This window comes from Lissotriton vulgaris, chromosome 6 (genome assembly GCF_964263255.1).
Source record: "Lissotriton vulgaris chromosome 6, aLisVul1.2, whole genome shotgun sequence".
NCBI classification, from domain to species: domain Eukaryota; kingdom Metazoa; phylum Chordata; class Amphibia; order Caudata; family Salamandridae; genus Lissotriton; species Lissotriton vulgaris.
Window position 1 is genome coordinate 90,217,887 of NC_141694.1, and position 12,283 is coordinate 90,230,169.

The 12,283-nt window shown below is 48.9% G+C and overlaps 1 protein-coding gene across 1 annotated transcript in view; it reads left to right on the forward strand.

The window, feature by feature from the left end:
• The window catches only part of LOC147706847 (exportin-5-like), a 2,027,127-nt gene that overhangs the window by 1,404,909 nt on the left and 609,935 nt on the right, over positions 1-12,283 (forward strand). Inside the window, exon 23 of the mRNA XM_086926003.1 lies at positions 3,558-3,694. Coding sequence (XP_086782129.1) covers positions 3,558-3,694 — 137 coding nt within the window. The remainder of the gene's footprint in view (positions 1-3,557; positions 3,695-12,283) is intronic.

Here is a 12,283-nt window from a genome sequence, read left to right on the forward strand (position 1 = left end):
TGTTGGGGACTCCAGTTTTCCCCAACCTGGACGACTGGCTGTTGAAGGCAGAGTCTCCAGAGATGGCGAGTCATCATTTGCAGGTTACAGTCCAGGTGTTGTACAAATTGGGTTTTTCGATAAATGTATCCAAGTCTCACCTGGTGCCCTCTCAGTGCAACCTGTTCTTAGGGGCAGTACTGGATACCACTGTGTGTTGAGTATCCCCTCCTCCGCAAATGATTCTCGACATTCAGGAAATGATTCCCTTGTTTTACAATGGAGCGGTTGTTCCAGTTCTGAAGGTCATTCGCCTGCTCGGTCTGTTCGCTTCCTGCATCCTGCTGGTCAACCATGCACGCTGGCACATGAGGGCGCTCCAGTGGTGTCTGCAGGGAATGGTATCAGCACAACGGAGATCTCCAGGATCATGAGGATCTCCAGAGAAGCTGCAGCGGATCTGTCTTGGTGGAGCGTGGAGGGTAATCTGTCTAAATAAAGCCCTTCCATCTTTCTCCATCTGTGGCCACAGTGATAACGGATGCCTCTACCTTGGGGTGGGGTGCTCATCTGGGGGATCTGGAGGTCAAAGGTCTTTGGTCTCCAGAGGAAAGGTTGCTTCACATTAACTTTTTGGAATTGCAGGATATTCGTTTGGCGCCCAAGGCCTACCTCTCTTCCATCCGCGGTCAGTCGGTTCAAGTCCTGATGGACAACACTGCCATGATGTGGTATGTCAACAAGCAGGGACGAGTAGGGTCGTACCGTCTCTGCAGATCGGGCGTTGCGGCTCTGGTCCTGGGCTTAGAACCTTTGAATTTGCTTGATGGCAAACCATCTGGCTGGGGTGCTGAACGTGCGCGCGGACAGTCTGTTGGCATTTCTCCGCTGACCACGAGTGGAGGCTTCATCCGGAGGTAGTTCGACACATCTTCCAGACGTGGGGAACTCATCGGGTGGACCGGTTTGCCTCTCTCGAGAACGCGCGCTGCCTGTCATTCCGTAGTCTCCAGTTTCCGAGGCAGGGAGCGCTGGGGGACGCGTTTCACTTGAGTTGGAGCTCACAGCTCCTTTACGCTTTTCCTCCCATACCTTTGATTCCTTTGGTTCTGAGGAAGGTTTGCCAAGACCAGGCCCAAGTTATATTGATCACCCCGGATTGGCCAAGAAGGGTATGGTACACAGATCTACTTCACCACTCGTCACACCCTTGCTCCGTCTCCCTCTCAGGGCTGATCTCCTCTCTCAGATGGAGGGGCAGGTTCTACACCCCCACCTTCAGAGCCTGCACCTTCATGCCTGGAGATTGAACGGGGCACCCTGACTTCTTTTTCTCTCCCGCCTGAAGTGGTGGATGTTATTTTATCGGCCAGGCGACACTCCACCAAACATTTCTACTCCTACAGGTGGTCGAAATTTGTTAGATGGTGTGGAGAGAAATCTGTTGATCCTCTGAAAGCACATCTTTCTGATGTTCTTTGTTTTTCACTTTATTTTGCTTAGCATGGTTGTGCTGTAGCCACTGTTAAAGGATATTTGTCTGTCTGCATTTCTTTGTTTGCCCGATCAACCATCTCTTTTTAAGTCACCTATAGTCTTAAGGTTTATCAAGGGGCTTACTAACATGTTTCCGCCCCCTTTCATTATGCCCCAGTGGGATTTAAATCTGGTGTTGACTTTCTTAATGGGTTCTACGTTCAAACCTATGCATAGTTGTCCTCTGAGACTACTGACATTTAAAACGGTCTTTCTAGTGGCTAGGACTTCGGCTAGGAGGGTGAGTGAGCTTCAGGCTTTGAGTTCAAAGCCTCCTTTTCTGACCATACAGGCTGAAAGGTTGGTACTCAGGACCAGGGCTGCTTTTCTGCCTAAGGTAGTAACTCCCTTCCACCTCGGTCAGTCTATTACCCTCCCTACTTTTTATCCTCCCCCTCGTCCAGCCAAGGAGAAGAGGCTTCATCGATTGGATCCAAAGAGAGCCATTATCTTCTATTTGGATAGAACAAAGGACTTCCGTCAAGATGATCAGCTCTTTGCTGGATATGCTGGTCGTATGAAGGGCAAGGTGGTGCACAAACACACTTTATCAAGATGGATCATCTTGTGCTTCAAGATATGCTACTCTCTGGCTGGTAAGGAGCCTCCTGTAGGCATTAGAGCTCATTCCACCAGGGCTAAATCATCTACTTCTGCCTTGTCCAGAGGTGTTCCTCTTTTGGACATCTGTTAGGCCGCAACCTGGGCCTCCCTCCACACTTTTGCAAAGCATTACTGCTTGGATTCTGAGGTGAGGAGGGATAGCCATTTTGCACGCTCTGTTTTACAAGACTTTTTGGTATAGAAGGGTGGACACCCTCATCTGGGAGGGATTGCTGTGGGATTCTATTCACAAGATGAGGAATCCACAGGCAGATGTGTCCATCATAAGAACAAGTTACTTACCTTCGGTAACGCTTTTTCTGGTGGATACAGTATCTGCCTGTGAATTCCTCACTGACTTAGCCACTTCCCCGTTGTTACCCTTTTATACGATAAAAGCGGAGGTATTCGTTATTTGATGTATTTTTGTGTACTCTAGACTTTACCTCTATTGGTTTATTGTTGTCTTGTTTGAAGTGCAAGCTTTCTTATTTCATTATACACTGAGTGTATTTGTGTGAATTCTGTATACTATGTATGCATTGTCTCTATGGTCGGTTCGCCGGTTTTGCCCCGGTGGCACGGAAAAAATGGGTGGAACTGACGTCATCATGCAGATGTGGTCTTCTTATGGCTCTGGTGACGCCATGCGGAGCCGCATACGGAGCCATAAAGCTATGACGACCTCGTTGGCGCGGAGAGCTACGAAAAATTTCCGCAGAATGCTGGCACAGGGGATATTCATAAGGTGAGGAATCGACAGGCAAATACTGTATCCACCAGAAAAAGCGTTACTGAAGGTAAGTAACTTGTTTGTTTCCGTTCAAGAAAGGTAAACAAAACCTAGACATTCGAATTGCAATTAATACCCATTGTTATCTGCACTTAAAAGAAAACAGCTTTTAGCTTTTTAAAGCTAACTACCCCAAAATAAACCTATAATGCATACATTACATAATGGGTACTAGCTGTAATGTGGTCCTACATTGCCATTGTGGGGTTGAGGGTGACATTTACGAACCACTGAGCCATCAGCATTGTGGTTTATGATGCCACAAAAAAGCCCTATACGACAATATTAGACCAAAATACACAGTTACTTATCATGTGAACCTGCATATCAGGGGGAGTTCTTAGGATCTCTCAGTTTTTACTTACATAGAATACCTGTGATGTAGAACTAGATTTATAGGTAATTACCTATTACAAATTGACGTTGTTACATACGTGATGTTATGGTGATAACTAGTTTTCATGTCACACAATTTTGGCATTTTTTTAATATACTAATTTTGAAAATGTAAAATATTGTTGCTGCCTTTTATATAAAACACAATTTGGAACATTATTTTGTTGTCATATTTGTTAACTTTTTTAGAAATCTAGAAACAAAGATGACCGTTAAATTCTATGTACCTAAAACCTTTTTCTATTTATAGCTTCACTATTTTGGGTGTTGCCGCGCAGTCAATGAAGCAACATTTCTACAATGTGGATGACCTTCTTGGTCGACTTCTTAACTCTGCATTTATAAATCTGGATTTTATTCCGACCTTCAGACTTAAAACAATTCTCAATATCCTTTTTACCAGTAAAAAGTGCTCAAAAAGGCACATTACCTGTACATTAAATAACACATTTCTTGAGATTGTTGTTGCAATTCTGTTTGTCAGTGATGGATTTTTCAAGAAAAAAGCTTCTAAAACATGCCTTTTCCTTTGTAGATTTCTTAACTTTGATATAGCCCAGATGCAGGCTAGGTACCCAGAAACTGTTTACACTTTGAGTCTACTAAGCTGTGCCGTTTATGTTCCTTTGTGCCTTAACGGTATTACACAACAACATGAACGGTGCATCTTGGCCATCCTCGCCAGCACTGCATTTCTGTGCCTCAGTCAGGAATTCAAAACATGCTCTGGCATTCAAACTCGTTTGTTGTGCTTCATAATCTCAAAATGAGATTTGAAACATGCTGGAAGATGTCAGAAATCTACCCATATTACCTCATTGTGTGGAGTCTAAAAAATTCATCATGACCGTTTAGATTGTGAGCCCTATGTCAGCATGATGTGAAGGCCTGATGCTCTGACTGCTGTCCCTCTTGGGAATCAATAAGAAAGTTAATAGCACCCCTATGCATTTTTTCTGCTCGTGCACCAATTCCGCTGATACTGCAAGGATGGCACCTCATTTATTGATAGATGGTCATCGGATTTAATGAATTACTGGAGGGAACATTAGGGTACTGCTGGAAGAGTAGAGTATACCATCTTTTCACATTTTGTAAGCCCTTTTGATATGACATTTTGACCTCCCGGGCTTGGAGAAAAAAGTACACCTTTCCTGTACTTCTTCGCATATGAACGACCAAAACTTCACTGGTGGTACTTTCGGATAGGCATAGCAGGATGTGGGGGAAGAGGAGGGGCTGGTTCTGCCAGCCACCTCCTTTTTAGGTCTCGGCCTGCGAAAGACTGCGCACATGCGCAGTCGAGCTGGTGAGATTTAATGAGGTAGGGTATTTTCTACTAGGGTTAAGCCCCACCGCTCTTCTGCATTGGCTGGCATCACCGTTCATGCAAAACGGTGGCCAGCCATTGGAGAAGAGGTCCTAGTGACGTTCTTCTTTCTCTTTTAGCCCCGTCCTTTTCACACTGGGTTTCTTGACTTACTGCTGAAGTAAAAGGTTTCTTATCTTCTTTATGGGTCCAGATGGCCCTATAAAGAAGATAAGGAATCTTTTACCACAGCAGGAAGTCGGGGCACCCAGTCTGAAAAGGACAGGGCTAAAAGAGGAATTTCTTTAGTTAATCAGCTCCTTCATAAAAATACTGTTAGTCCGACTCATAATCACATTAAATCATGCTGCAAGGTTTTTTCCGTTCACATTCTCCTTTGAAATTCCTTCGGAGCTTATCACCTCTGAGTTCTAGCTGCTGGAAGCCTGCCTCCCTCTAGTGCACCAAGCTTAGTGATATATTCTCATAAGAGTAGCATGTCCTGCAGAGCAGCAAAGGCAAGCATAAGGGGCAACCAGTGATCCATCTATGTGAGAAGGCAAAGAAATATTCCCCCGCTAACCCAGCGGGGCATTATACTCCCCGTCTCAGACATGCCCAATGATCTTGAATTTGCGGGGTCATAAAATCGGTGCATCGCTCACAGCCACACAGTACCTGCTGATCAGGCAAGCCACCGCTATACTGGTGGACAACAATAACATTCCTTCCTGTTCCACGCAGAGACACGTATGTTTACGGCAGAAGTGACGTAGCACTGGGTGTAAGGACTAGAGGCGTGGAGAGAATTTAGTGAGGGAGGGACCGCAACTGGGAGGACATGCGCGTCTCCTACACTTCCGAGACTCCAATCTGTCACAGAGCTCAAAGCTTATCAGTTAGCAGTCTAGTGTGTTCCAGTAAACGAGTCTGACAACAAGGCGTGTCACGTTCTGTGGCGTCAGAAGAGTTTCATTGGCATTGGTCCTAATCCACACCGGGGTTAACAGACGGAATGGTAACTCCCTTTTATCCCCGATACAGGTAGATTACGATTCCAAGAAAGTAGTATACAAATAATTACTTAAAAAGTAACGTTTTAATAATAATAACTAAATTAGCCTGTTGGTTCACTGCCATCTGCCAAGGTGCTGTTCGAATTTTAAAGAGTACATGTAGCACGTGTTAAATTTAGGCATTCCCAACCCACCTCTGAGCCATTTTAGGTGGAGCCTGGCCACAAAAGACCTATTGTGTATTTACTAAAACATTACAGGAGATTAGAGCCCGCCAAGAAAAGGTACTCGCACAGCTCTGTAAATACATCTCACTTATAAGTCGTATTGTCTATAATGAAAGTATGAGGTTTCAGATCCTGGTGTTTTTTAGGGCTTGCTCATCAGACAGCGTAAGATGCCTGGTTCTGAAAGACCTACTGGGAACTTAAAGTGGGCTCAGAGGTCACGCATTGCCTACCAGTGGTTAAACTTATAGTCACTTATTTGGGTGCGTCTTTTTAGGTCTGTGTGAGTGTGGCTCTGTGTGGGTGTGTGTGTGTGTGTGTGTGTGGCTCTGTGTGTGTGGCTCTGTGTGTGTGGCTGTGTGTGTGTGTGTTTTTGAAACATAAATAAAATGCGTTGTTATTTGCAATGTCAATAGCTCAAACTCGCGTATATACGCGACCTATTGCACTGCAAATTCAATAGGTCTCGCATTTGCGAAAGATTAAGCTATTGGCATTGTAAATGACAATGACATTTATTTATCTGTTTTCAAAACCAACACATAAATAAAAAAATTGTCATTTGCAATGCCAATAGCTCTAACTTTTGCAAAGGCGAGGCTGTTGCATTGTAAATGCTTGTTCTCTGTCCTTGTTAAGGCCAACAAAGGGGTTCTGAGCTGTTGCTGGATAGATATATGCTGCCTATACTGAACGCTCTTGGAAAAACCCATAAGCCTCTGAAAAGAGCAAAGAGCTTTCGCTGAAGATTGCAAACACAGTATCTGGCCATGGCCCTACCCTCATTGAATCACTCCAATGCATCACTTCCTTCTGTTTTAAAAGGTGCTCTCCCTCGAATTGCATATCCATTAGGGTGTTCTGGACATCACCTGAAAACCTTGTTGCGTGTAAACAGACATGCTTGTGGAGAGGGGGGGACGCTCAAAGACAGGAAGTGACGTCACGAACGGTAAAACCCATTGACTTCTATTAATGGACATACATTTGCAAGTGTTCGAATGTTATCTATAATTAAGAATTCTACATTCTCATCGTACATCAAACACATTGGAACAGATATCTTACGACAGTCCGGGAGTTATCTTCTAGCTTAACTCGCCATACATTGGTCTGTTTTGTGGTGTAAAAATAACATCAATTTTAATGAAAAACCTCGGGTAGATAAACTGGCACAATTTCCATATGGTGAATCAAAATATGTTTGTAAAAAAGTGCCCTCTTTTTCTATGGTTGCCCCCACTTTTTGCTAAGCTGCTGATGTACTTTGAGTGTGCTCTGGGTTCCTGCCAAACAGGTACCCAGGGCCTATGTGCTTTCCCTAAACCTGCATTTAAACAAAACCCAATTGGCACTCTTTGGCCACATGTCCGTCCCTTGTAAACGATACCAAGGGCACTGTGGCCAGGGAAGATCTCTAAGGGCTGCAGCACTTATTGTGCCACCCTTTGAGGCCCTGTACCTTTACACACAAACACAAACACACACACTGCCATTGCAGGATTTGTGTCTTGGTGTAGAACAAAGTGAAGTCGACTTGGCACACATCCCTGTGTGCCATGCTCACAACCCAATGCCCTGGCATAGGTCAGCAACCCCTCTAGCTGGGTGCACTATACCAGTGGTGAGGGTACAGGTGCATGAGCCGTGTACCCCTACAGTGTCTAAATCAATTCTCAGACATTGTTAGTGCAGTACTGAGAGTATATGGTTTTGGAAGTTTATCATTACAAACACCACAGCACCATAATAGCTTTACTGAAAACTGGGAAGTTTGGTATCAAACTTCTCAGCACATTAAACCCACTCAGATGATAGTGTGGAATTTAATTTTAAATATGAACTCGGAGGACATCTTAGAGATGCCCCCTGAAAAACGACCAGCCTTTGGTGGGTTCCCTGACTGGTACACACCAGCCTGCCACCACAAGACATGTTTCTGGACACCTTCGCTCCCTGAGCCCAGAAACAGAGCCTTTCCTGGGCGGAGGTGGTCATAACTAAGCCCAGGCCAGGAAGAGCCATCTGTGGCAGGGGGGATTCAAAGGCCTTTGCAGCCTTTGTAATGTGACCCCTGCCTCTCCTTCTATCAGGAGCAGTTCCCCTTCCTGTCTCCCCTCCTTTTCGGTGGGAAGACAGGCAGGGAAAATGAGTCGGCCCAAAGGTATGCCCACCTCTGCCAACCCTACTGGCCGGCAGATAGCAGGAACTCCCCAATCAGGATAGGGATTGTGCACACCAAGGTTGAAGTTACCCTACGGTCAGTAGCCCATTGGCTATTGACCTTGAGACAACTAAACGCCCCATAAATACAGTAATCTGATAGAGACTACTAGTCGCAGATTCCTTAACATAGAATTATCCCCAGGCGTGAGACTGGATCCAGAAAACCTTTTTGCCACAACATCCTTGTGCACCGGGGGGGGCGGCACCACGTGACTCCGCCTTGACGTCGTCTGCGCACGTGACGTCAGCGAGGATACAGAAGTCCCACCCCGGCGCGCCTACGTCCGTTTTTCTCTTTTCCGTGTTCAACACGCATCCAGATCGTGTCCTGACCTGTTTTCAGGCCTTCTTTTTTAAGCTATGGCATTGTGGAACAGTGTACGAATGCCTTCGGGATTCAAGACGTGTACCTCTTATGCGCGTCCCATGTCGGCGGCGGACCCTAACCAGATTTGCATGTGGTGCTTGGGCGAGCACAACGACTGGACGAATTGCGACGCCTGTCAGCACCTTAAACCGAAGTCACGGCAAGAGCGCCAGATGAAATTGCTGTCTGGCGCTGCTCACCAACTGCTAGGCCCCTCAGCTTGTCTCCGAGGCCTTGTCCTCCTTCAGCAAAGGGCGCGGGTCCCCTCGAGACGTGCGCCCCTGCCAGTCGCCACCCTACCCGCCGTTTTCCAGCGTCGGGTGACTAGGGCCCAAATGACAGCCTGGGCTGCGGTGCTGCAGGCTTCTTTGGCCCCTCCTCCACCTCCTGAGACGTCCGTGGATCCCTTGCCTCGCGCTGGGACTTCCGTGGATTCGCCGTGGCTCCGGCGCTGAAGGTTTCGGCTTCAGGTTGTAGGAGAGTGGTGTTGTCGATGTGTAGTCCTCCGGGGCTTCCCTCTTCGCCGCCTGGCATCCCTACTTCGCCGCAAATCCCTACGGGGCTCCCTTAGGTGTTGCAGGAGATTGCCTGGACTCTGGGCCTGCCCCCGAATCCCCCTCGGTCCTCCGAACAGGCGGCTGCCTCGCCAGAGGCCGTGCCGTTACGGCACCGAGGGCTTTCCTCCCTGGCTCTGGCGGAGGCGCGGGTGAAAGCCGGGACCTGGGGTGCCCTCCCGAGTCCCTCTCGGTCCTCGATGCGGGCGGCCACCCCGTCTGAGACCGAGCTGGCGCCTTTTCGGCGCCGCTCCTTAGACCTGCCGGTTTCGACCCCGCCCCTTTCTCCTGGGGAGCATGTGGTGGCAGAGGTGGGCTCGGTGCCCCGAATGCCCCCTCCGGCGCCGATTGACATCGAGCAGGCTCCACGGCGCCGTGCCGACGTCTGGTCCTTGATTAGTCTTCTGAGGCTCCCTCCTCTCCAGAGGTCTGTCATCTGATGGTCTCTTCCTCCCCGGAGACAGGGCGCCGCATTGTTGCCTTTTCACAGGTATCATCTATGGAGGGCTCCTCGCCGTTCCCGAGGCCTAAATCCTCGGACCGTCTTTTCCGCACATCGCGGCTGTCTCAGCCTTCCCCAGGGGCCCCTCAGATCCCCCAATCATCCTTTGATCCCCTACCATTCCGGGCCTGGCCACTTCCCCCTTTGGCTGGACTTGGGGACGGACGGCTCAGTCTGCAGCCGTCGCCCACGGAGGAATTGCTTTCTCCCCCACAGAGGCATTGCTTTCTCCCCCACAGAGGCCAGTGTTGCCTTTGTTCGGGCTATTTCCACGGCCACAGGTATTTTGCGGATGGGTGAACCTGTTGCCTCATTTCATGTAGATAACCTTCTGAAAGTTCTCCACCAGGGCTCTGGTGGACGGGAGCTGTTACTTCCTTTTGAAGCTTCGCTCCACAATTCCCTTATGGGGGCTTGGGGGCATCCTTCCACGGGTGATCCGGTGCCTCAGCCGCTCCTGCATCGCCCCAACCTGCCCCGCATGACCCAGTCTGCCTTTCCTTCCACCCTTCTACTCAACGCTCTCTTCTACGGACGGCTTTTCCGTCCTTGCCTGTGGTATTGTTTGCTCCATCTTGGAAGGCCCGGTGGTGGGATTCATGGGGGCGTCATGTCTTTGCTTCTTCGAGTGCTGCCTTGAGGACGCTCAACACTCTGTGCTTGTTGACTAGGGCTACTTCCAGTCTGTGGGAATTTGTTGAGTCCATTCTTTCTCATCTCACCCATGAGGGTGCTTGTGCTGATCTGCTGCACCATGTGTTGGATGGTAGGGAGTTGGCTGCATTTATTCTCCATGCAGCCTTGGATGTTTCAGAGGCTCCCTGCCGTGCTATGGCCACTTCTGTGGCTCTCCGTCTCCATGCTTGGCTGCGGGATGCGGTCTTTCCTGAAAATATAAGGGAGCGTCTGGTTGATCTGCCCTTTGATGGGGTCCTTCTGTTTAGCACTCATGCGGACTCCGCCGTTCAGCGTCTCCTTGCTGGGCTCCGTCCTCCTCATCCTCCGTAGGCTGTTTTGTCGATCCTCCGGGACTTGATGGGAGGTGTTATCCCACCTGCTCCTGGACTCTGGTGTTTGGAGTGACCGTTACACTTTCTGTGTGGTTTGCTGTGCCTTCGGGGTCCCTTGGTTGGCCCCTCTCTTTGGTTGGCTGCTGGTTCAGCCCTTTTTTGGCAATTGTGTACTTTTTGGCTGTTTACTAAGCTGTCTGTGTTTTCTGCCGCAGGTCTTATGTTCTTGTTCTCTGATGCTGGATTTTTTCCCTATGAGTGCTTCTCATACTTCTTTGGGACGTGTCCTACCCCAAGTGGGAAACTTGTAGCTTTTGTATAGCTCTGTCTTACGCTGGGAAGGTGTGGACCCCCCCTTGCGGGTTCCTCGCCTTCCTGGTGTCGCTGTATTCCGCTGGTGCAGTTTCTTGGTCTTTACCTGGGCATAGCTTGCTCTGCTCCAGTTCTGTCTTTCTAGGTATCTGATGCATTGATAGACTGTCTTAGTATGCCATACTCACCGTTGTGCTGCGGTGTTTTCACCCTTCTGTCTGCCGCTTCGGCCTGGTCCTCTGTCTGGTGTTCCAGGGGGGATAATTACCTGTGTTGACAGCTTGGTCCGTCCTACTTGTTTCTCCTCTTATCTTCCGGCTGGTCCCACTTCTTTCGTGGGTTCGTTTCTGTCCGGAATGGTCTCCTTCTAGGGGTCGTTCAAGATTTCCCTGGCCTTTGCCCTTGTTTTGGGCTCGGTGTGGTCTGGATGTTTGGTTTCGGTCGCTTGTCCGCTGCCTGCTGCGCCGCTTGTTCTGCTGGTCTAGGACCAAGGGCCTTGGCGTGGGCCCAGATATCTACTTTTTGTTTTTGCTGCAGCCTTTCAAGACTGTCTTTCTTCCCACGCCTGCCTTTATTAACGGAGGCGTTGTTTCTGCCTTGCCCGTTAACTCGGGCTGTGTCAGGTTCGGCTGTCCCCTTCACTGTGTGTGTGTGTGTGTGTGTGTGTTCCATTGGAGGGCTTTGCCTCAGTTTATGCCTCTTCTTGGAGTCTTGGGGTGATTCTTCTTCTTCGATACTCCTCTGCCGTTGTCTGTTCTTCTGGGGCTTCTGGCAGGGGTTCCTGGTGCCTTAACTGAGCTTGGGGTGTACTAACCTCCCTTCACCTTGTCCTGGCTTCCTTCTGCTTGGTGGGGGCTGAGTCGCCCCTCTTGTTTCCATAACACATACCCTGTGGGGCCCTGTCTAATTCCAAGCTGGAGAGGTTCTCTTCTGCTTGGGGGGGGGGGACTAGGTTTTTCTCCCTGTCCCTATGACTTGTCCCATGTTGGGGCCCTGTATTCTTCCAAGCTGGGGATGTCCTCTCGCAGACCCTCCTTCCCTTTGGGTATGGCTAGGGTATCTATTCTACGTTAAGGAATCTGCGCCCAGTAGTCTCTATCAGATGTACGAGTTACTTACCTCTGGTAACGATGTATCCGATAGAGACGATTCTAGTTGCAGATTCCTTCACGACCCGCCTTCCCTCCCCGTTCTGCGAGGGTCCTTAGTTGATCTTCTCCACTCGCCTGCCTCCGGGGTGTGGGGGGGGTTGGGGGGGGGGGGGGTTGTCTACTGCGAGTGCCTTCTTTCGCTACTTCCCTAGTGGGATGCTTGTCTTGTCTTCCACTCCCTCCTTTCTGGTGATTGGTGGGTGATTTCATGGGTACATCTACACCCCTGCACTCTGGTCTTCCAGTGCGGGGTCTGCTCTTATCCTTCTTCCTGTCATTGCTTGCACTTTCTGCCTCTTCTG